This window comes from Micromys minutus, assembly GCF_963924665.1.
Source record: "Micromys minutus genome assembly, chromosome: 25".
Lineage (NCBI taxonomy): Eukaryota > Metazoa > Chordata > Mammalia > Rodentia > Muridae > Micromys > Micromys minutus.
The window spans coordinates 17,886,141-17,911,534 of NC_137960.1; the positions used below are offsets into that span (position 1 = coordinate 17,886,141).

General features: G+C 40.0%; 1 protein-coding gene across 3 annotated transcripts in view; it reads right to left on the reverse strand.

The window, feature by feature from the left end:
- Nucleotides 1–2,027: 2,027 nt before the first annotated feature.
- JMJD1C (jumonji domain containing 1C) overlaps nucleotides 2,028–25,394 on the reverse strand; it is a 162,222-nt gene continuing 138,855 nt past the window's right edge. Inside the window, exons 14-26 of one of the 3 annotated variants that reach the window (XM_080938162.1) lie at nucleotides 20,735–20,824; nucleotides 20,000–20,127; nucleotides 19,494–19,704; nucleotides 18,827–19,041; nucleotides 17,929–18,207; nucleotides 15,005–15,173; nucleotides 14,056–14,146; nucleotides 13,280–13,410; nucleotides 12,744–12,866; nucleotides 9,705–9,844; nucleotides 8,230–8,406; nucleotides 3,332–3,463; nucleotides 2,028–2,812 (exon numbers count right to left, since the gene is read on the reverse strand). In XM_080938162.1, coding sequence (XP_080794288.1) covers nucleotides 2,723–2,812; nucleotides 3,332–3,463; nucleotides 8,230–8,406; nucleotides 9,705–9,844; nucleotides 12,744–12,866; nucleotides 13,280–13,410; nucleotides 14,056–14,146; nucleotides 15,005–15,173; nucleotides 17,929–18,207; nucleotides 18,827–19,041; nucleotides 19,494–19,704; nucleotides 20,000–20,127; nucleotides 20,735–20,824 — 1,976 coding nt within the window. In that variant the 3' untranslated portion in view covers nucleotides 2,028–2,722. Of the gene's footprint in view, nucleotides 2,813–3,331; nucleotides 3,464–8,229; nucleotides 8,407–9,704; nucleotides 9,845–12,743; nucleotides 12,867–13,279; nucleotides 13,411–14,055; nucleotides 14,147–15,004; nucleotides 15,174–17,928; nucleotides 18,208–18,826; nucleotides 19,042–19,493; nucleotides 19,705–19,999; nucleotides 20,128–20,734; nucleotides 20,825–25,394 lie in introns of those variants that run through there. The other 2 variants (XM_080938161.1, XR_013975551.1) reach the window with 2 other exon arrangements.

The following is a 25,394-nucleotide window of genomic DNA, read 5'->3' on the forward strand; positions in this document are numbered from 1 at the left end:
TGCTCGTTGAGAAAGGAGCCCACATGGAGGCGTAAGGGTAATGACTATTGTATGTACTATAGGTTTGCTTTTATAAAAAGCCTCCTGACCTTGATGTCTGTCAAACTATTCTACATAGTTCATTTACCTTTCACAGATATTTGTGTGACAAGTGTATGTGCATGTGTTCAAATGTTTGCAGAGACAACAGGACACTGGGTGTATTTTATTGCTCATATGCCTTTGGGGCAGGGCTGATATACATGTTTTTAAGATGTCTCTGTGTATGTACCTAAGTGCAGGTATGTAAACAGAGTCCAAAAGAGTAGAAGATTCCTTAGAGTTACAGATTGTCGGGAGCTACCTATGTGGATCCTCTTGGATTCTCTGCAAGAGTAGCATGTACTTTTAGCCTTTGAGCCCCTCAAGTGATCTTGTCTTCACTCCCTAGGAAGCACTTGTTTGTTAGGATACCCCAAATGGTGCTGGGGTGATCTGAACCTGCTTTCATAATTAAGGAGCAGGCATTTTTAACTGCTGAGCCAGGTCAGCTTCTAGATAATTTTACATGGTACGGTGGTTTGAATAAAAATAGGCTGATAAGAAATGGCACTATTAGGTGTGGCCTTGTTGGAGGTGTGTCTTAAGAGTTGAGCTTTGAGGTCTCTGAAACTCAGGCCAGTTCACTCCCTGCTTTTTGAAGATCTGGATATAAAACTCTCAGCATCTTCAGCACCATGACTGCCCACATTCTGTCATACTTCCCACAATGATGATGATGGGCTGAAAGTCTAAGCCAGTCCCAATTAAAAGTTTCCTTTTGATGTCTCTTCACAGCAAAGGAAAACCTAAGACACGCAGGAAACGGATGGACACAGCAAGACATTTTTGTAGGAGGAACAACAGAACAAGCAAAAGGATTGCTACATAATCTCATTTAAAAAAAAAACTGGCATAAAAAGCCAAATGGTGGTGCATGCCTATAATCTCAGTGCTGGGGAGATGGAAACAGGAAGATCCTTGAGCCTTGCTGGTCAGTCAGCTTGGCCTAAAGAATAATACACAGAACATCTCTCAAAAAAAAAAAAAAAAAAAAAAAAAAAGTCCACGGTGTGCTCTGACTTCCATCTACATGCTCAGAGCAGTCCCACACAACAATCTTGCTCCAGGAGCCAGAAGGGAACCCACAATGCTGACGCCTCAGCTTTCCCAAGTCTACAAATGTCTTTGGTGATGTAAAGGCTGTGTTATCTCCTCCGCCCAGGGTTAAGAAGCATCTGGTCACTAACATGGGATATGCTCACCTCTTGAATTATGGCTAGAAGCAGTTTTCTCACCTGGCTTCCACTGGACTCAAACTCTTTTGTAGGACAGTTAAAAGGAGCCTTGTGTACAGCCAGAAGCAAAAGCTTTTTGGAAAAAAAAATACCACAAGGATTGTACTCCTCCAAGACCTTAGGAGACCAGAAAGTAGAAACACCCAGAATACCACGGCTTTAAGCTAATTTCCTTTCTTAATCAGACCAGGTCTGGTGGTACATGCCTTTAAAACTAGCTCTACGGAGGCAGAGGCAGGTGCATCTGAGTCGAGACCAGCCATTTCTCCTGGCAAGTGATCCGCCCTTACCACCTCTCCTGCCAGGCAGTTACTATGTGGACTGAGGTGCTCAGACGCCCGCTGAAGCTCACCTGGGGTAAAACGTGTGGCATAGCAGGGCCATGTGAAGCCAAAGGATGATGGCCATAACCTTCAAGGTGGCTAACCTGGGTTACTCCTCAACACCTGTCATGCCCGAGGAGAACTACATACTCCAGTGGCAAAGGCTAGCCACGTGGCAGGTGATCAGCTACTGGAAGTAGCAGGGCCCCACGATGGGGGCAGAGCTCACCACAGCCTGTGGCTGCAAGCTCTCCTTTATCCCAGCAGTGTCAAAACAGAGCGTGACATCCAACTTCTTGATAAAGTCTTTTAATGGAAAATGTAAAACCCCTTTCAACTGTAATGTACAAAGCCATATGTAACACTTGCACTTTAACAAAAGCAAGCCAATGTTTTAAAAAAATACATCCTTAAATGTATATATGTATATATTTACATAGCATATTAAGTTTAATATTTAGCTTTAAAACTTCACATAAATTTTACCAAATGAGACAATTTTAAATAAATTACACCTTTTGAAAATGTTTAATTGTACAGTCAATAGCTTCAACAAAATATTGAAGTGTCTGAGTTTAGTATCTACTTATATCCTTTGTACTTTACACATTTTACAGTTGTTTGGCAGTAATTCTGATTATGACATGACTGCTGTGCAACCCAGCAATTTTCCAAACGCTGGCAACAGCTGGTATGTGTCCTAGTCTCACAGTAACTGTCTCAATGTAGTGAAAATATCAGTTATTCTATTAAACTGTACAACAGCACATTTACACTTGATCAACAATATAGCATACATTTTTTTTGTTTTTTTTTTTTACCAAAAATAAATACATCATTTTAAATCTGGCATCTTCACAAACATCATATACACTATGATACAGGAACAGCTATACAGTGCTGCTTTTCAATTTAGCTTGGTTTGCAGCTAGCATTGAGTCACGGGGCTGTGACATAATGCTATACTGGTATGGTGTCAGTAGCAAGTAATTACTACAAAGAGAAATTTCTTGGCACTGATGGTTTAATGGAGCTTAAGTAAGACCTAGTGTCACTCAAGGGACATCCCAGTCACAACCACACTTAAGTGTCTTCCATGTCCTCTACTTCATCTTCATGCATCTTCAAAGCTCTCACCATTTCCTTGACTGCATGATACAAGATATTCTTAACCTAAAAGAGACAGTGTTTGCAATGATTGAGCTGCTGCTAGATCACACACACACACACACACACACACACACACACACACACACACACTCACAAACTTCACTGTAACCCAAGTGAGCCAGCTTATTTAACAGCAGTCCTCTTGCTGCAGCCTCCCATGCAGGACTCCGGGGCATGCACTACATGCCCGTTTAAAAAGCAACATGACAGCTTTAATTGTAAGGGAACGGAGGAGCAAACTTAAGACAGGAAGCATAAAAGCACCAAAATCCAGGATACCAGCACCTGTCAGTAAGCTCAGTAACCTATGTTGTGCTGACTGTGGTTATCCTGGTATGCCAAGACAGAAACAGCTGCCTAAGCAGCAGATCATACATCCGATCTTCTGAGTATTAAAACAAACAAACAAACAAACAAACAAACAAAAAAAAAAAACACAAAAAAACCCCAACAACCCCACCCCCAAAAAACCCAATAACAAAACCAAAACAAAACAATCCTGGATCTCTGAATACTCCTTACCTGTAGTTTATCATCATAATTGATTTCTTCCTTCAAAAGCCTCAGCTCCTGTGTTAAGTGAAACGACTGCACAAGATGTTCCGGGGAGACAAAGTCTTCTGTCACCTGAATACAGCTGTGAAAATTCTGTACCTATTCAAAAGGAAAAAAAAGGTGAAATGCAAATTTTAGAACAGATGGTCACAATGGAAGAAAAGCCAAGGTGTCTAAAATGAATAGATACAAAGGACAATTCTGCCAGAGAATTTTCTCAGAACATCAAATGGATTTCAGAGCTTAAGACCACACTTTAATGAGAAAGTTATGTCACCAAAAAGCTTCATGTGAAGTGACTTTGTAAATGAAGTACTTTTAAATGATAAAAACAAATGACTTTTCCAGGAATCCTTTGGAGAGGTTAATAGACCCTAATTTATCAGTGTTTCGAGGATGGACTATTAAAACGTGTTACTGAAAACACTACGGAGCGCGGGGGGCACTCCATCTGTGCTGTTGCCATTCCCTTGTTGGTCATGGCAATGGTAACTCTTGGATCAAGAGACGAAAGGAAATGCAACCTAACTTAGTTTATCTGCTCGGCACTGGGGGCAGAACATTAGTTCCACATAATCTACTGGCCATATGAGTTTCAGAACGGCTCTAGAATTTTTATTTGTGCCTTTGTTTCAAATTAGCCAATTAAAGAGATCCTCTGATCTCAGGTGACTTTAGTCTAAGTTTTTCAGAATCATGGTGTTGAATAAAAGGTTTTCTTCAGGAGCCGGTCAGCATCACGCCATTTGTTTATCAGTTATGCCTGCTGTATGTCCTTGTTCCTGATCACTGCTTTTTCTTAATGCTTTGTATAGCAGAGGAAGGCCCAAGTGGATCTAATATGAGACTTTTTTTTTTTTTGTTTTTTTTTGTCTTTAGTTGTCTTCAAAAGATGTTTTAAAATGCCATAAAAATTCCTGGGAAAGGAACAACTGAAAAACTAAGCACTTCCATTTATTCTAGTTTTGAAGTCTGCAAAACAAATGTAATTGGGAAGAGTGAGATGAGGCAGATAGGAGTGGGAAATGGAGACCGGCGGTCTAACTGATGACAGGGATGGGACTCCAGAGGGGCCACAATTCCTCCTCTGAACAGATGACCACCTGAACAGCTGTCGAAGTCTGCAGAGTAGTTTAACTCAAGCTCTGGGCCTCTAGTGACAAGTTGGTAGCATCAGAAAGTAAGCGTTCTGTTTCTGTGCTCATTGGGATGCTGGTTCCTCTGGAGAGTAACAGTGGGAGCCTCACAATGTCTCCCTGGGTCTTCCTTATGACTGTAGAACAGATGCTCTAGTCACAACAGTAGACTATGGATGAGATGCTCAGCTCCTGTCCCAAGACAAATCAGCCAATAAATGGCAAGTCACCAGGAGGCCAACTCCTGTGATGTCTTGTCTAACAGATGCTTTACATTGCTACACTAACTCTCATACCAGCTACATAGCCTCCAGTGTCTTATGTGGGCATGCTGTGGGCAGAGTGAGTCCTTCAGGAGTCTTAGCATGTTACCTTTGGGATGTTTAGCTCTCACATGACCTAAAATCAGTTGTAGCCCTCAACTTCAGTCCTTTGTTCAATGTCTTGTTCTTTTCATTCTCTTCATCCGCCATCCTTGTGGTTTCCTCTTTGAGTTGTCTAGTAAGTCCGAGGTCTGGACGATTTCTGTGAGTACATTCTTTCCTGGGAAAAGCCATCCTTTCTGTTTCTGTGCACATGTGCACCACTCTAGGCTGAGGGCTGGGCATCTGCATATTATTATGTGAGCTCTGGTACGAATCTTCCCTCGCCTCAAGCGTTGGGTCCCGGGTCACTGTCACTTTGCAGTCTCTGAGAAGGCTGTATTTCTTTCTGGGTGTGGTCAGGAAGGAACTGTCCCATTTGCCCCCCCCCACCCCCCAGTGGTTAGCTGTGTGCTGACAGATTTCCTTAAAGAGACTTTCTTTTAGAAGTGCCTCCTGGCTCTTCTGAGTGTTGTGTCATCGCCCAGAGCTCAGAGAGACTGTGTCAGCACTGACAATTTATGGCTGCCTTAAAATGTTTTTCAGACTGCCAACTTCTATTGATGCTTACAGGGCAGTGTATGTTTCTGAACAACCCCTATCTGATGTATCTTGCTGAAAGCTTCAGAGCTAAAGCAGAACATCAGTAAGCTTCCCATTCCATTTATGCCCTCTCTTTAGCCATCTGAGTCCTCAGTCATCTTGGCTGTGATTATAAGGCGGGAGGGAGGTAGGCAAACAAAGCTGTTCATGTTTATAGTCTGAATGTCATCTCTTTAAAAAGGGGTTCATCATTATCTTCATTTAGTATTTGGTTGTGAAAATATTATATGAGAAGGTTTGGCTATGCATTTCTTCTGGACAATTCTGCAGACAATTTGTGACTTTTAAAAATATAAAGTCACAATGCTAAAACAGTCTAGAAACTTAGGACAAACTTATTAATAAAGATTTTCTCTTCATGTTCTTTTCCTTTCAGTTTGAGGCTTGAGCCTCATAGTTTAGGCCAGTGCTCCACTACTGAGCTCTAGCCCCAGCTCTTGTCTCAGCTTTAAAAGCCATTCAAAACACTACAGCAGAGGGGCAAATAAACACTAGAGATCAAGGCCCAGGGACTACTGAGGGGTACACATAATTTCACATGCTCTGTCGGTTTTAAAGCACAAGCTGCAGTATGGGACTGGGATGAGATGGTGACCACACTTGTACTTGGTAAGACAAATCTGCAAACTGCCCTGCGCAGTATGCCACTGTCTTTCTCCCCAGTCGCTGCTCAGAGGCCACAACGCCACTGTCATAGAAGTGCTGGTTCCATCGAAGTAGTTTCAGCACCTCTCAAAGTGTGGTCAGCAGGTAGTAACAGCAGCACTGACTATCAGAAACGTGAAAGCTCACATTCTTCCCCAAGCAGATGTCCCAAGATCAGCAACACTGATCAGGGATGGGACACGGTGTCTGTGTGACCAAGCCATCCAGAAAGGAAGCACTCTGGGAAGTGCTCATCAAACTACTGCACATCTGAAGCCAGTCCCATCTAAGCAACAAAACACCATCTCTACCCTTGTCTCTTCCTTCCCACCCCATAACTACGGTCTAAAAAATAAATCTGAAAATAGTAAGGAAGCAGAAAATAAAACACACCACACACACGGGGAAAGGTACAACCATTTTAGAGGACAGTGGGGACTTCTTAAAAGCTAGTCAGACATTTATCATTTGACTGGGCAAATCCTATTAGCCAATATGTACCCAATGAAAGGGTGTGTTGGTATAGAAGCCTACATGTAAATACTTTATTTGTCTGAACTAAAGACCCAAACGCACTGCAGGTAGAAAGCTGGAAAGAAGGCTGAACAGTAAGAGCACTTGCTGCTCTTCCAGAGAACCTGAGTTTAGTTCCCAGCATGCCTGGCAGTTGCTCACAGCCACCTCTAACTCTAGTGCCTGCACTCAGCTGCTAAACACCCATGCACATAAACACACATGTATGTAATTTACAAAGCCGTGTCATAACAAAGACTGGCTACAACAGCCACTTTTGGAAGCTCAGCACTGAAATGAGGGGCGGCAGCACACACCTGTAACCACAGCACTTGGGAGCCAGAGGCAGCAAAGCCTGGTCTGCAGAGCAAGACTATTCAAACCAAAGCCAGTACTTGGAAGGCTGACAGGAGGCCAGCTTGGCTCAAATGACTCAGAACAGCAACAATAACACAGATACTTAACAAGCCAGACATGTAAACAAGAACCTCCAAGTTAATCCATCCTCTATTATCAACGCAGTCTGACACATTTTTTTTTTTTTTTTAAACCATGGGCAGCTTTCTTAACGTCATCTGCACTGTGTACAGGTCAGCCACTTCCTGTAGCAGCACAAATAAGTGACATATGGGGACAGGGGCTCTGATCCAACTCATGGACTATGAACAATGGCGACTGACATCCCTGAGTGATCAGGGATCCATGACAAACACCAACCAACACACTTTCTAGAAGAGTTCAAGCCATACTACAATGTTAATATTTTAGCTTCACAAATGATGTGTAAGATGGAAGGATGATGAATCTGACTGTTTAAAAGCACCCACTATGAAAACTAAGGAGTATCTGTCACCACTATACATGCAGCTCATGCAGGGACAACAGTAATAAAGAAACTTTCCCTCAATGAATCCTCAGCAGGTGCCTCTCACTACTGATGGTGGGGACAAGCTGTAGAAAACACACTAGGGCAAACTGTATTTTTCTTCTAGGGAGACAGGCATCTCAGGTTTCCCTGACATACTTTATTACGCATCATCTAGCGTTCCAGACCATTCTTCCCAGTATCACATGCCTACTGATCAATGCAAAGATTGCACCTGTAGTTTTTTTCCCCCCTCTTAACTTCTTTGCTTGTTCAGAAAGACCTGCTATGTAGCCCAGGTTGGCCTTGAATTTGTGATACTCCCGTTTCAGCCTCCCTAACCAGGGGGTCACAGGTGGCCATCGCTGCCATGGTAGGCATTAATATGAATGTAGATCTTAGGCTAGCTATATAAATTATACACGATCCTTCATTAAGTACATTAGAATTACACCAGCATGCCATTCAAAGCCTGGCCTCTCCCCACGCTCTTCAGAGTAGGGAGCGTGAGCAGTGTGGCCTCATCACTGTGGGGATCGGAGAGGTGTAAACTGTAACTAGCGTAAATCATCTGCGTAAGCCTTCCAAGTGACTTAACTGCTTTAGCTTCAAATATTACAAATACCATTCTAGTGGAAATGCAATGGGGACTTTTTCTACCTAACATCTTCTTACACACAGTCATTTCCCCCCCCAAACCCGTTCTTTTCAGTACAGGAAGTTGCAATCACATGCATGTACCTGATGAAGCGTTCCTGCTGGCAAAACAATGGCATCTCCAAGGAACTGAATCAGAGTGCAGGCTCTCACCCCGTGCTCCTCAAGCAGCCTCTGGCGCAGCTTCCTATTCACATACCAGCTTTGGTCCCGGATGGGATCGTGTTCTGGCAGGACCTCAAGGCCTTGTTCTTTTGAAATCTGATATAAGTTAAAATAAGATTGTGCACACCAAGTTAAGGGACTGGAAAACTCTTACTGACTTGTATTGGGCTTTTGCTCTCATGCTCCTATAAAACAATGCCTAGGGACTGGAGCGATGGCCCAGTGGTTAAGAGCACTGGCTGCTCTTGCAGAAAACCCGGGCTTGATGTCAGCAGCGATACAGCAGCCACATTAGCACTGCTTCCATCTGGCGTCCTCAGGCAGTTTCTGCACATGGGACACAGACATGAAAGCTGGCAAAACACCTCTACACATAAAAATGAATAAATCTCAAAGCAAACAGAAAAGCTAACGACTGTTCTTAACTCTAAGAAAGTAAGGCTGGGCTGTGTGCTGGTTCCATCTCTTACCCCAGCACTCTAGAGGCAGAGGCAGCTGGATGTCTCTCAGTTAGAGGCCCACTGTTCTACAAAGCGGGTTCCTGGCCAGTCAGAGCTACAGAATGAGACTCCATCCCGAAGCATTCTGCAGTTATTTAGAAAGCCACAGGACACTGGCACACCACTTCCCTACTGTGACTCTCTCCAACATTCGGTTGCTTTTCTCACCTTTACTTCCTCATCACGTAGATGAGAGAAAACCACTTGCCTCCTTTTCTCTGCAAAGCCAAACCTTATGCACATGGATTCCACAAGCCCTTACAGATACATACAAAAATAAGTAATACTTGTAGACCCAGTGACCTGACCCATCAAAAATCTACTTCAACAAACTGCTAATAGTTAATGAAAAGCTTGATTTAAGAAGCACAGTTATTATGTTTTAGGTTAAAACACTTTTAGGGATTCTGGTATAAGGTGGTGACTTGTAACAATTTTTTATATAGATCCCAGAAACATTATTTAAATCCATTCAAGAAGATGAGCAAAAACACAATGTCTCTTAACCAAGAGACAGCTCGGAAAACTGCTTACTTACTTATTTCTACACTCTGTGTTTGAGTGTTTTGCCTACATGTATGTCTGTGTAATAAATTTGTGCCTGCTGTTCTAAGAGGCCAGAAGAGGGTCTCAGGTCCTGTGGCACTGGAGTTACGATGGGTGTGAGCGGCCGCTGGGTGCTGAGAACAGATCGGGGTCCCCTGAGAGCACGAGGTGGTCTTAACTACCGAGCCACTGCTCCAGCTCCACATAAAGAGCCTTGTGAAGTTAACAAAACACTAAAGAAGACTAAAAGGTATTTAAATGATCTTATATTGCAGAATGCCAGAAAGGTAAATCAACAGACAGTCCACACTCAGAAGCCAAGTAGAAGCTCGGAAGTCTCAGTTATACCTTTTGAAGAAATTCCCTGATCTTGTCAACATCTTTTCCAGCATAAATATGCCACAAAGCACCAGGGATTTCACTTGAATCCTTTAATCTTTTCCTTAAAACATCATCCAATTCTTCTTCTTCAAATTTCTTAAGTATTCCTGAAACACGGGAAATAAATTTTTAGTGGGTCAGTAAAGCCTACCAGAAAACCAAACCTTGTAAGACTGATTATCAGAGCAGGAGACCTTTTCTTTCACTGCCCCCTCCACCCCATGGTGTCAAGACGTAGCCCAGAATCCTGTGGAACTTGTTATTCAACAAAGTCTGGACTGCAACCCACTCTTCTCTTGCCTCAGTTTCTAGACAAGGAAATGTACTTCCTCCCTACAGGGCTATGGTCAGCACTCTCACTGTTAACCTAGTTATAGAGTGGAAATTTGTTAGGGGGAGCAAAGGCCTGGGTTTGAAATTCATGTGTCCACAGGAAGAGAGAATGATTTCGCAATTGTTTGCTTCGGAGACAGAGAAAATGCTCTCCAGCTAGAAATTTAGTTAAAAAAAAAAAAAAAAAAAAAAGCTTCTCCCTGTCCCAGGGATGACTGAGCAATGTCAGTAACTCAAGGCATTCCTTAACTGACTTTTTTTTTTTAAACTTTTAGTATTTGGTTCCTATAACTACTGAGTAAGGCTAACAGGAGCCATTGCCCTAATTTTAGGTTCAGAGCAGTGAGTAATGAGCAGAGTTATGTGCCTGGGGCTAGCTTACTATTGTTACTAATGAGAAGTATTCTGGTTAATTTCAATAGGTCCTCCGTCCTTGGTTAAGGTTATTCTGTCATCACACGCAGATTGATTTCTTCATAAGAAACATCAGGTAACCCTTGTCAAATGGTGGCACTTTGGAAATCCCCAGATCTATGTAAGGAATCTGAAGAACACCAACAAAGGTGATCAACTCTAGGCATTCTCAATATGACGATTCTAGAAGGAGTTTCTGTATTGGTTTCCATGTTGGTAAAAGTATATAAGTGACTGTTTGCACGTGTGTGTGTACCACATGTGTGCCTATTGCCCCCAGGAATTCAGAAGGGAACACCAGATGCCCTGAGGCGGAGTTACAGCCAGTTGTGAGCTGCTGGGAACTGACCTTGGGTTCTCTGGAAGAGCAATACGTGGTGGTAACCACTGTACCATCATCTCTCTGGTGTTTTCTAAGGTTTGAACAGTGTATCAGATATGCCCTAGCATTTAGGACACAGTCTTTACAATCAAATTTGGATGCAAAGGCTTCTAAACTCAAGTACTGACCAGATGTGTGGTAGACTAAAAACAGGGCTCTTTTTGGGGGAGGGGATTAAAAAAGTCAGGCCTTCATGGAGTTCCAGAAGATCTTAATAAACCTACACAAATTAAACACATTTAGTAAATGTTGTCGTAAGAATATAAAAGCACCAAAAGACTAGTTCAGTCTTTAAATATTAGCTATGAAAAAGTTTCCCCTCTAATTAAGGGAATAATAACAAAATGAAGAACTCTGTAAGTTTACTAGAGAATTTGATGCTTCTTTAGGTTACTTTAAAACTACATTTTAAAATGTTTTACATTTTTAATTGTTTTCTCAATAAAATTACAGGTTGGGCCACGTGTGTTGGATCCTCCATACAATCCCAACACTTGGGAGGACATGAGCTGAAGGCCAGCCTGGGCTGCACAGCAAGTGCAAAGCTAGAGAACCACGTAAGTAAAACACACTAAAATAAAAGCACACGTTCAATTCATGGGTTGGTATCCCAACTTAAATCCGAAACCTCGAGAGAAAAGGATGACTCAGCACTGGGATGAGAATGACTGAATAGAGCAGGCTAGCCCCCAATGGTAAAAAAAACTGATAGGATGGGATAATAATGCAAACTGCATATGAAGAGGCAGGAGAGCTAATGCAGGGGAAAACATGAGCCTTCTGTAGGTCACTATGTTCAAGTAAGCTAGATGCTTAGTTATGACTGTAATCCTAAAACATTCCTCTGTGTACACCTATAATGATTAAAAGCCATAGAATTATAAAGAAAGTAAAGTTTTCTCAAAAGAGCAAATATGTTAGGAACGAGGGATGGGAATAAGGGGGAGTCAGAGACCCAGTGTTAGGCCATGAATAACTAGTACTAAAAACAGCAGGCATTAAGTTCCTCAGAGGAATAGGCCAGTGCAGCCAAGTCCAAAATGTGAAGAGACAGGAGGCAGGTGAGAGATAGGCAGAGAGAAATGACTAACTATCCTGACAATTATGTGTCAGTGAAAGCAAGAGAAACAGTTAATTCAACCAAGTATCCAGACAAGCTTGAGTGAGCTGGAATGATGGTGTTTGGAGGGTCAGAGCTACAGAATGGCTGAGGTAGAGACAGGGAAGTGAGGGCTTTTTCTGCAGAGTGCTGGATGTATCTCATAATGTGCAGATATTGTGCCAATACAATTTAGCCTCAATTTTAGTTTATTTGCCTTGTTATAAATACTTGCCCCTAAAACTTTCACTTCCGAGTAGGAAACATTAGTTGAGAGACTGCTCTTGTAAATAATCCCTCACTGAGCAACACACACCCACTTTAAAGAGGAGTCAGTGGAGAGTAAAGGCTTAACAGCCACTATTTGCACCGTGAAAAGGGTGGAACAGACAGATGGTAGAGCAAAGTTTTAGAGAATAAAAAGTAAAATCTATGAATAGAGGAAAATGGCCACTTGTGTTTAAAAACCTCCTTTTTCCTTTGAATCCAACAGGAGTGGAAAGGGGGTGTGTGATTACATTAAAATGGCCCTTAACGTCCCCAAGAACTGGTACCTATTTAGCATATGATTCTCAGTAAGTTAACAAAATGCATTCATGAATACAGTGAGTAGTAAAAGCAAAGGGTCAAATAAAAATATTTACCTTTAAAATTACTATTTCTTGTACATGAGAAATAGGAAAAGTAATTTTCAGTATCAAAGATCAGAATCCCCTCCCATCTTCTGTGCTAGCCTGTACTCCAACAGCACTTGTGGCTGCTCTTTCCGTTTCTTTACCTGCTTTGGAGAGGACGCCATTTCCTTTGGCTATGCCGACATAGACTAGAACATTGACAACATCAGAAGCTTCAATGTGAAGATTTGTGGTTCCTATATCATGATCCTTAGCAGCAGCAACACCTGTGTGGGAGATGAGGCCATTTACCGCAGTGCACAGTGTGCATCGGGTAATGCACAGATACTATGCCCATACAACAATGTATCACAACAAATTAATTACAAGTCTGGTTTATTTGCCTTGTTACAAATACTTGCCCCTAAAACTATCAATGGAAATGCCACATACAAAACAATTCAATAAAAATACATAGAACTGACACAAAGAATTAGGAAGTATCACTTAGGTATACTATCTGCCAATTCCTATAATATTTGATATCAAATTGATATAAATATTACTTGATATCAAAAAGAGTTTCAATAACATGATTTAAAGTACAGGTTTTAAGTCACTGGACAATTGGCCTTTGGGCTGAAGTCTGCTCGCCTCCCACAGAGTGTCAACTTAAAGAGAAATGTGAACATACACTTACCATAGGCACTGCACAGCCTGGGACCTAGATCAGGGCGTACAAAGAACCCTGGCAAATGGGAGGCCAAGTTGAACTTCCCTTCTGGGTTGCAATATTCTGGCAATGGCAGACTTCTTAAAAAGTCTTCATATCTAAAGATAACAATACAGTTTTTTTTTTTTTTAAAAAAAAAAATAGGCTTACATTTAAAATATCTGGAAGTACAAAATTCTTTCTATCTTTTTAATTTTGGTTTTTTTTTGAGACAGGGTTTCTCCATGTATCACTGGGTATCCTGAAACTCATTCTGTAGACCAGGTTGGCCTTAAATTCAGAGATCTGCCTGCCTCTATCTCAGGAGGGCTATGTTTTGTACACTGTCTGGTACAAAATTCTTAAGTTGTGAAGAACACTGTAATACTCTTTCCTTAAACCAGGCAAAACTATTCTAGAATCTCTTCAGAGTCTAAACTGATGTACTACTGTACGAGGGAGGCATAAAGTATACTAAATACTAAAGTTTGAATTACACTTCCCTAAACAAAACTGATTAGGTACAAGATCCAGAGAGAGGGAGGCCTACAGTTGAACACCACAATGCCCTAACAGTACTTCCTCAGAACAAGGTCTTCAACCTTGATGAGGCTTTAGTTTTAATTTTGCTTTTTGGTTATTTATCTTTCTTGAAGAAAAAAACAAGACAAAACAAAAAAGAAACAAAGACGACTCTTCATGGTTATAGCAGTAGTTGCAAATGCTGGGAACAAGCCTAGCTTAACTTCCCATGACACACATACCTTGCTGGCATCATGGTCTTGAAGTCTTCTCCAGATGGGCAGTCTTTCAACTTTAACACTACTGTTTCTCCACCTTTGTTTTTTTGACGTTCTATAAAGACAGAAGCTAGTTACTGAAAATATAACTTAGGCCTTTTTATTAGTGTTTGAGAAAGAATGTCAATGATTAAATTGTAGTACACAGATGCTTCGTGGGCACTGGTTGGTCATTTTTATGTATTCGTGCAGCATTTACACATTTTAGATGGACTGTGTGTGTGTATTTATGTGTGCGTGTATAGATAGACAAGGAAGTTTGAAGAGAACATTGGATCTCCTGCACCTGAAGTTACTTACAGGCAGCCAACTGTGAGCTACCAAACTCGGGTCCTCTCCAAAAGCTGCTGAGCCATCTCTCCAGCCCAAAGATTTTTAATATGGGATACATGTATTAACTACTTTTAGTATCTAAAAGAAATTGCTCTTCAGGATTATTTACATTTCTTAATAATAGTCGTACATTTATAGTTTTAAATTTTCAAAGTATTTAACATAAACTATATAATTTAACTTCCACAATTTTGGGGAGTTACCAAAATTCCATTAGGAAATAAAGCATAAGTTCTGTCAAAGTTAAAGAAAATCAGGACTAGAGTTAAGATTATGAACCACTATTTTGTTTCTAAATTATTTTTTGTCTTTTATAGACAGGGTCTTAGTTATTAGCTCAGCTGGCCTCAAATTCACTAAGTAGCCAAGAATGACCTAGGACTCTAGAACTTCCTGTTTCTTTCTGCTTAACCAATTGCTGAGATAGAGTTGTATGTCACTACCCCCAGGTGTGTGTCTCTCTGTCTCTCTCCTGAATAACAATGGTAATAGAGCTGCTTCCCAGGTGAAGAGTTGAAGTCGCATTGTCAGGGTATCATCTTAAGGTTACATGGGTGAGACAACAGTGAAAACAACATACTTGACACTTCTTCAAAACCATCCCAGAACTCCTTAACGTTGGCATTGGAAACAATGCTGTCTTTGCAGTTGAGGAGATCAGCTTGGTGGTCTCCAAAATCCAGACTAATTGATTCTGCCTTCCACAAGCTAATGTTCATTTTCTTATGCACACCGGAAACCACTGCAGGCTTATGAATAAACACAAATAAATAATAGTTAAAAGGCGCCTAAACACTTCAAAGTTTCAGTGTACATGCAAGTGGATGGCACTGTTAAGTTCAGCTCTACTGGCAAATTTGCAAATATAACAGAGGCTACTTCAATAGCTCTGGACTTGAAAGATGCTCACATGTGAATGAAAACAATGGAAAATGCCACACTAGGAATGGGGACATTTATTTATTCATTTACTTATTTATTCATTTGATCTCTGTTTTGACACAGGATTCTTGCAATGTAGCATAAGCAGTCCCTCAGCCTCAGGTCTTGAGTGCAGAGATTTATATGTACCACTATTCCCAACAAAATGGCAGCTTTGTATGAAAATATCAATAGAAAGCACTTTTCAGAAAATAAGTCAATGTTGCATTTATGGGTAGCAGAAATATGTCAGGAGACTGCTTTATTCATAGGCAAATTTTCTATAGACATTGTATAAACTATTTGTAACTATGCAATATTTGCAGAAACACTGGGGGTGGGGGGGGAGGTGAAAACATAGTGGATACTGAATTTACCACACTAAAAACACATTTTCTTTTACCTCTAGAAGGGTCTGGATAACAACACTGGGAATAGGTGTGATGTCATACTTTAAGCTTAATGATTGACTGTAAATGAATCTTGCCTCTTTGATTTCATTCAAAATTTACAACACTGTTTAATTAAAGTACCATAACTAAAGATTTACTACTTCTAAAACTCTAATAAATTATATAAAAATACCTCTATGCTTAATTGTTCAACTGATAAATTATTCAGACTTTATTCCAATAACAGTTTTACAGTACAGAGAAACTAAAATCCTGACTTCGAAGACTCTCTAAAAGACATTAACTTTCTAAAACATTTAAAACTTCATCATTAAAGAAAAGCCTCAAATTAAAAATTTTAATTACAAAGGACTTTTTGAAGATTCACCCCAATTACTCTGGTCTACACAATGAGTTCCAGGCCAGCTGGGGCTACATAGTGAGACCGTCTTAAAACAGTAACAAAACAAAGAGCTGAAGGGATGGCTCAGCAGTTAACAGCACTGGCTGCTCTTGCAGAAGACATGGGTGATTACCAGCACCTACATAGTGGTTCACAAACATCTATAACTCTAGTTTCAAGGGATCCAATGCCCTCTTCTGGCCTTCACAGGCACCAGACATGCAAGTGGGGCACAGGCACACATGCAGCAAAATACCCATACACATAAAATCAAATGTAAAACAAAACCCATCAAAAAATTTAGTGGAATGCTCTATTAAATAGTTTCCATTAGTTAACAACACGTTTACTACATAGATAGGTCCAGATATTAGGTAATTTTTGCTGGCAATTCACACACTACAGTTCCTATAAAATTACTCCCAAGTTAAGCCATTTGCCAATCTTTAAAAAGACAGCTAAATGGTATATTAAAATAATTCCAAGTAGAAGTCTAAAGTTACTGTCATCCTATTGAAATACCTCAATACTTCCTATTCAGAATTCTCACCTGTAGTATTCTTCTTCTGTAAGTCTGTAATAAATTTTCAATCATAGCTACTACCTACAATGTGCATTAAAATTCCTTCATTATTTATGAAACTTTCACTGTGAATACTTAAGCTTGAATTTCTTACTGTGCTCTTCTAGATTCTAGAGTTCAGCAATAACTAGTATGTGCTCACCCTTTCCTTGTTCAACTAGCAAAAGTTCAAATAGCACAATTTTCACTAAAGGACGGAGAATCGCTGTAGGAAAATGGTTCTTAGCCATGTTCACAAAGCCTACTAATTAAACTGAACTGTACAGTATGGCTGGAGAAGTAGCTCAGCTGATAAAGGTGCCTATCCAAGCCTAATGTCCTGAGCTCAGTCCCTAAAATCTACAAGGTGGAAGGAGAGAACTGACCACAGACTTTCACTATATACGTGCATGCAGTGTATATAGTAAACATGAGCATAAAGATAGTAAATGATGGATAAAAAAAATAAGTCTAATAATTTTTTGAAGAGGAAGAAAAAAAATTAAGCAATATTAATGCCCTGAGGCAGATAATTAAGTCTGTTCATAATTGTTTATGAATGTAAGTACTTGACATTGGAAGCACATATAAAGCATTAAGTCAGAACTTTGATCATAGGGAAAACCAATTTTATCTGGGCAGAAAGAAATAATTGAACTTTGTATTTAAGATCTGATGAAATGAAGGCCAGGTGTGTAGTGGCACAAGCCTCTTATCCTGCTCTTTAGAGGCAGGGGCAGGTGGATCTCTGTAGGTCAAGGTTACCAATGTCTACAAAGTGAGTTCAAGGACAGCCAGAGCTACATAGAAGGACCCTGTCTCAAATACCCAAAACTGAAAGCTTTGATGAAGTCAAGGTGGAAAGCCACACGCTTTAGTACTGTACAGACCTTGGTTTTATCGAAGGCCTATTAAAGATCAAAAGCAAACAAATACACAAAGAAAACAAAACAAAAATACTATTTCTAAAACTCTCTAGCATTGAAAGGAAAACATCTACATTTTCATCAGTTCAAGACAATTATCTTTAATATTAACATACTAGTAAATGACTTGAAACACAATTCAGAACAAGGGAAAATTAATTTTGTAAATATATTTCTAATGCATGTCTACTCATTAAACTAAAACTATTTGGCAAATACTCTACTTCCTTGTAAAATTACACACATCTGGACAAAAGCAGAGATCGGGTTTCCCCAGTCCGTGGAGCACACCGTACATACCTGTCCTCGCTTCCAACACTCTTTGAAAAGCTTCCAGTTATTACTATTCTTGTAATCTTTGAGCCATAAAATATGCTGGTCGCAGATCCAAGAATGTGGTATGTCTTGATAGAACTTATTGCTTTCATTTGTGGCAGATTGTCTGCTTTCTTTAGGGTCTTCATTCGGCTCTGATTTTACATTGATCTTGGACGTTTTGTTTGGTGGAATTTTGTTTTCAACAACTGAAGCAATGATGTCATCAAGAAGGTTAGGCATCGTCCGGCCACCTTTGCCACTCTATTAAAAACAGAAAACAACAACAACAACAACAACAATCAAACAACTGCTGAAAACAGTGAGGACCCCACCTTGGTAATGCAACAAACCAGCAGCTCTGTCGCCTGAGAAGCACAGCTGCCATAACTTACACACTGTGTGGACGTCCTCAAAGGATGCAGGGATTAAGAAGTCCCCATACACTTTAAAAGCATCTGTAACATCATACCCTTAGGAAATTATTCTGTTTCCTGCTTTTGATAATGAAACAACCTTGCTCTGCAAGCTCTCCATAGACACTCCCACATGGTTCTGATTCCTTTCCCACTACAAATACAACTTTCTAAGATGAGTTGTAGAAACTCATCTTAGAGCTATCTGGACTCAGCAGAACGTTCTCCAGCATTCCATGTGAAAAAATACACAAAACTTTAGCTTTGAAGGGAGAACTAGAATTCCAACAGACATTGCATTTAAGCTGCATCTGTTTTGTTAGAACCATAGCCAACTATCAAATCTCTATAAATTTAAGGCCCAAACGTAAAAGCGGAGGTTGGAGGTGCATGCTGTTAAATGTTAGGGAACTTGGACAGCATGCAGAAAAACGAAATCTAACATAGAAATTAGCTGGCACACTCACAGAGGTTCCCATTGAATACACTGGTGCAAATGCAATGCCAGCATCCGTAGAGCCCACACGAAGCTTGCCAGCTGTTGTGGTCAGCAAATCACGTAGGGTTGAACCCTGTTCACTGTTCTGGGATGCTGGAGGTGATGTGCTGCCATTTGGAGAATCAGAGGCATCTTCTTCTCCATCTTCTTTAATTTCCCTTTCAAGAGTAAATTCTTTGTTTTCTGAAATAAAATTTAACAAAAATTTTGCAAACATTTACTACTGAAGTATAGAAACAATGGGTTCCTTGCATTTAGAATGAGGAATAACAATCTGCTGTAGCACCACCCATTTTACCTGACCAAAAACTACGTTAACTCCTCACTAGACAACTCTGGTCTTTCACAGAACCTCAAGACTTGTTAGCTGTCTCTCTGTTGTGAATAAAAAAATTGTCAAATGCTAGAAGAAGCTATAGTTAATTTAAAATATGGTGCTCTGACAGTTTTGCAAACCTTATTCATAAATAAGTATGTAACTAATTTTGATAGCAATCTTAGGAGGGCTGGCTCCTAGTAAAGATGATAAATACTTTCTTGATTCTAAGCTATCACTGAAATAAAGCAGAAAGCAAGGCAATTTACAGGCACTCACACTGAAGCCCTTCAGCACAAATGGGAGTGGGTAGAGTTACCTTGTTTTTCCTCTCTGGATTTTTGCTCAGCAAGATCAGCTAGCCAGTGCAGTGGTGACTGGGACTCTGGAGGTGTCAACCTGCTGTCTGTGCTTGCACTTCCAGGACTGCTGCTGCCATTGGTCTGAGATTTCTGAGGGGTGTTCTGCTGCTGAGAGTCAGGCAGGCACATAGAAGTTTTATTACTGTGATGAAGAACACTCTGTAGAACCTATAGGGAGACACTTGAACTTTTCACACTGCCTCCTCAATTATTCAGTCAAAAGCAGTCATAAGAAATTTACCACAAGTGATAAGAAACACAAACCCGAGAGTGGGGCTTATGGGTTTTTCCTAATGAGACCGTCCCACAGTTTATCTCAGGCTAGCCCAGAAACTGAATTCACAGCAATCCTGCCACAGCTTCCCAGATGCTTTGATTAAAAGTTTATCCACCATGTCTGGTACACCCAAAGCTAAGTCATGTAACTGTAGTGTTGTATGTGAACAGAGACTTTTCTACTTACTTGAGACACACCATTCATTGTAGGAAAGTTTCCACCTTGTAAATTCTGTTTATTCGCACAGTGACAATGGGATTTAATACCGTATTTTTCCCTAAGAATGTGCATGGCATCGAGAAGGTCTGTCAGCACTGTAGAACGACACAGTTAGTAAAGATGAGCATCAGCTGCTAAAAGCACTTTCCTTGCTGTGTTTGAGAACCTGTGAGCAGGCAGAGGTCTTGTAGCCTTTTGATTTCTCATCAGTGATTACTCAGTCTGTTACAGATATCTCGGCATCACAGAACCACCAACCAAATCTATATTCCTTTCCTTACTGTCTAATTATTAAGATCAGAATACTTAGAACTCTTTTGTAGGGAGCATCAGTACAACCCAAACTTTACCACTATCCAATTTCTTTCATAGCTTCTGTGTAGTTTTCTTCACTAAGTCTGGGAAGAAAGATTTTTTTCCCCTCGCAATCTTTATTAAATTTAAGTGGTCCTATAATTTTGAACAGGACAATTCAATATTAGCTAAACCATACTTGTCATTTTATTACATACTTGTTTGTTTGGAGAGGCAGGCAGAGGGGGAAGGGGATGGACATGAACACAAGCTATGAATGTTACCAACCAAGGCTGTCCTCAAACACAACAGCCCAGCGTGTGAAATGCTGAGGTCACAGGCAGGAACAACTGCACTGAGCTACCACAACTCTTAAGTTCTCTGCCTCTACTACAAAGGAAGACTCACCAGAGCCAGGGATAATCTGAGTTGGCATCAGATGTTTATGGTCATGAGGCTGTCCTTTCACACACTTCATCCAAGCATACAATTCTTTATCTGTAAGACAAAACCTTGTTCAAGTTCACAGTTTTAATTATAAAGGTGTTAGTTGTATAGTTACATAAAATTGAAAATGCAGTTTTCTATTTTATTTTATTCTGTTGTTAAAAAGTCAAGAAAAAAATCTACCACCCTGTGAATCCTGACAAAAGCACTGACCGAGGCAGCAAAAAGGGCAGAAGGGTATCATAACACTTTCTAAAACTACTATTCTTCACTATTGTTTCGGGGTCACTTCATCTTTTGTCTGATTCCAAACTGTAGTTAATCCTTAGCTCTTAGCTTTTGTTCTTTACAGAATACATTGTACATTCTATTAGATATCTTATACTGATATAAGTTTAAGGGCACCGCTGCCTTCTTTTGTTACTGTTCAGTGAAAGCTAACATGAGGCTTAGGGTCAGTCATATCTCACATGTACAAGACCATGGGTGAAGTATTTGCCAACATGCAAGGAAAATGCAATACAAGTTAAGACAGGGACAAGAGGACATGATATAGAGCCAATATTAATTGCTATTGTTGAGCTGAAACGAGGCTCCATATATGTAGTTGTACTGTGAGGCACAGTAAGGGTACTCTAAGTTTCTGACATAGGCAGCCACTTACAATGTGGCTCTAACACAAAACAAAAACAACAAAACAATAAAAATGTACAAAGCTCAAGCAATTCAGCTAAAAATAGTTCATGAAAATTGTAATTAAAGTTAATTTTTAAAAAAGGATTTATTTATTTTATGTATGTGAGTACACTGTAGCTGTCTCAGACACACCAGAAGAGGAATTCCACTACAGATGGTTGTGAGCTACCATGTGGTTGCTGGGAATTGAACTCAGGGCCTCTGGAAGAGCAGTCAGTGCTCTTAACCTCTGAGCCATCTCTCCAGCCCTAAAATTAATTTTTATTAAATAAACTTCAAGTGCTACGTTTTAAAGTTTTCTCTCACAAACATGAGAGGAACCTATAGATGCTGGTCCTACTGCAGTCACTAAGCGGATGGCACCATGTGACATGTGCAGCACACTTATCTTCTGTGCATTTCCTAAGAGCAGTTTCATGGAAAAGTCAAGTGATTTAAAAGACAGCAAATGTCATATGCTTGAAAGACTGATATAGCCTGTCATAAGCTATGTATAATTTCCAAACAGGGTACTATGGAAGCTAATGGCAGCGCTATCTAAATTTATTATAAATATTACACCATGTTTAAAAAGGGCAACAAAACCTTCATGTAGGACAAGGCTGTGGGGTGGGGGACAAACTATAGCAATATAGAATCTATTTCCAAAATCTGACAAAGGAAAACCAAAGGCCTATGGAACAGGAAATGAAATGTTACAATGTAACTACCTTTCTCAAAGACATCTCAAAGCATTCTGATGGTATTAAAAGACTCTACATCAAACAGGACCTTAGATGTGCCCTACGTCTTAGCTGCTGCCCCAGATCCTAGGAAGTCATTTAAATGCCAAGGTGAATTTCTTAATATCATTTACTCACATTTACTTTTTATATCCCAGGAAAAAATAGCTGTAGATTTTCTGAAATACTTTTACATACTCAAGTCTTATTGGTAGTAAACATGTATAAAAAGGGGTTGAGAAAGCTGGGTAACTTCACCAATGGGAAAGACATGATGGCTAAGACATGGCTCTCCTAATATGCAAGCCAAGGACACAAAGTCTCTAACCCCTTCACTTCATCCCGGCTTTACTCACCACTGGAAATCACTTCCTAAAAAGCCTTATGCAAACTTTGTATGTGTCAACAGGGTCTTGCTCTACACCCTTGTCTGAACTTGAACCTGAGCCAATCCTCTTGCCTCAATTTCCAGAACATGTACTACCATACCTGTACAACTGTATTTTTTCCAGTGGGGTAGGTGGCTGAACCCAAAGCCTTGTACATGTTAGGCAAGTGTTTTACTACTAACTTTACACACTAAGCTTCTAACTAGCCTTCAACACTTTTGATGCATTTAGTAATTTCCTTTTAAATCTGTATCTTCAACTATATTAACAAGTAAAATACTAATACCATTTTATGTGAAAAGTTATACAAACGTTTTCAGTATCTGTAATAAAGAGATTTTTTTCTTCAGTCTTTAAGATCTATGACACAGTTGGGTGCAGTGGCACACTAGCACTTGGGAGGCAGAGACAAGCAGATCCCTGAGTTTACAGAGAGTTCCAGGACAGACAGGGCTACACAGAGAAATCGGGTCTTCAAAATCAAAAACAAAAGCAAAGAAAGAAGACAGACAGACAGCAGTGCTCACTGGCAGGACACATAAAAGATTAGCACGGGCCCCGCAAAAGGATGACACAGAAATGTGTGAAGCGTTTCTGTCAGACCTTGAAAGAACAATCCTCAACTTCATATGGGGAAACAAAAAACCCAGGTAGCCAAAACAATTCTGCACAATAAAAGAACTTTGAGAGCTATCACCATCCCCGATTTCAAGCTGTACTGCAGAACAATAGTGATAAAAACCTACATGGTATTTATTGGTATAAGAACAGATAGGATGGGCTGGAGAGATGGCTCAGTGGTTAAGAGCGCTGGCTGCTCTTCCAGAGGACCTGAGTTCAATTCCCAGCAACCACATGGTGGCTCACAACCATCTGTAATGGCATCTGATGCCCTCTTCTGGTGTATCTGAAGACAGTTACAGTGTACTCACACACATAAATAAATAAATAAACAATTCTTTAAAAAAAAATAGTTGTTATTAAAAAAAAAAAAAAAAAAAGAACAGATAGGATGATCAATGAACTTGATTAAAAAAAAAAAAAAAAAAAAAAACCTCAGAGAAATCAGTACCCCTCCGTTATACAAATGAGAAAGCAGCTCAGAACATAAGGAAACAACGCCCTTCACGTAGCCACAGACAATATAAAATATCTTGGTGTAACTCTAACTAAGCAAATGAAAGAGCTATATGACAAGAAGTTCAAGTCCTGACCAAAAAAAAAAAAAAAAAAAAAAAAAAAAAAAAAAAAAAAAAAAAAGATCTCAGAAGATCAAAGATTTCCCATGCTCATAAATCAGCAGGAATAACAGTGAAAATGACCATCTTACTAAAAGCAATCTACAGAGTCAATGCAATCCCAACCAAAATTCCAACAAGAAAAATTCTCAACTTCAAAAAAAAAAAAAAAAAAACACCCAGGATAGCCAAAACACTCCTGAACAATAAATAAAAGAATATCTAGAGGAATTACCACCCTTGACCTCAAGTTGTACTAAAGAGCAATAGGGATAAAAACCACATGGTTTTTGGTATAGAAACAGACAGGCTGATCAATGGAATAGAATCAAAGACACAGAAATAAATAAACCCATATATCTATGGAAAAAAACCAAAGCATCTTCAACTAACAGTGTTGTTCTAACTGGCTGTCTGCTTGTAGAAAAATGCACATAGATTCATATTTATCATCCCTGTACAAAACTCAAGTCCACGTGGGTCAAAGATCTCAACATCAACCAATGTACACAAAATCTACCAGAAGAGAAAGTGGGGAATAGCCTTGATCAAGTTGGACAGGAGACAACTTCCTGAATAGAATACCAATGACTCAGGCTCTAAGATCAACAACTGCTAAATGGGACCTCATGAAACTGAAAAACTTCTGTAAGGTAAAGGACATTATCAATAGGACAGAATAAAAGCCTGTAGATTGGGAAAGGATCCTCACCAACTCCACATCTGACAGAGTGCTAATATCCAAACTATATAAAGAACTCAAGAAGTTAGACACCAACAAAACAAATAATCCAATTTATAAAAATTTACAGAGCTAAACAGATAATTCTAAACAGAGGAATCTCAAATAGTAAAGAAACCAAAGAATGGATAGATAAAATGTGATTCATTTACACAATGAAATACTATTCGGCTATTAAAAACAAGAACACCATGAATTTCACAAGCAAATGGATGGAACTAGAAAAGATCATTCTGAATACGATAATCTAGACCCAAAAGGACATGCATGGTATGTACTCACTTATAAGTGGACATTAGCCATAAAATACAGGATACCCAGGCTACACTCCATAGACCCAAAGAAATGAAACTAAAAGGCTCAAGCAAGGATGTCTGAATCTCTCTTAGAAGGGTGAATAAATAGTCATAGAAGGCAGATGGAGGGAGGGAACTGGCTGAGAGAGGGGATGAGGAAGAGAATGGGAAGCGGGAAGTGGGTGGGTGATCTCAGGATCAGATGTGGGGAGAAACAGCAGAGATGATCAGGAGAATGAATGGAAATCAGAAGCTGGGGGGAGGGGGAGGGGCATCCCTAGAACTGGAATGAGGGAGGCTCCCAGGAAGGTATGAAAGTGACTTTAGTCGAAACTCCTAACAGTAGGAACATGAAACCTGTAGTTAGGCAGAAAGCCCAGTAGTGGTAAGGACATCAACCCATTCACACAACTTTTGACACAAAATTCATCCTGTCTGCAAGAAACTACAAGGCCCTGTCAGTCTCAGTGGGAGAGGATGGGCCTATTCCTGTAAAGACTTGATGAGCCAGGATAGGGTGATACTCCACCCTCTCACA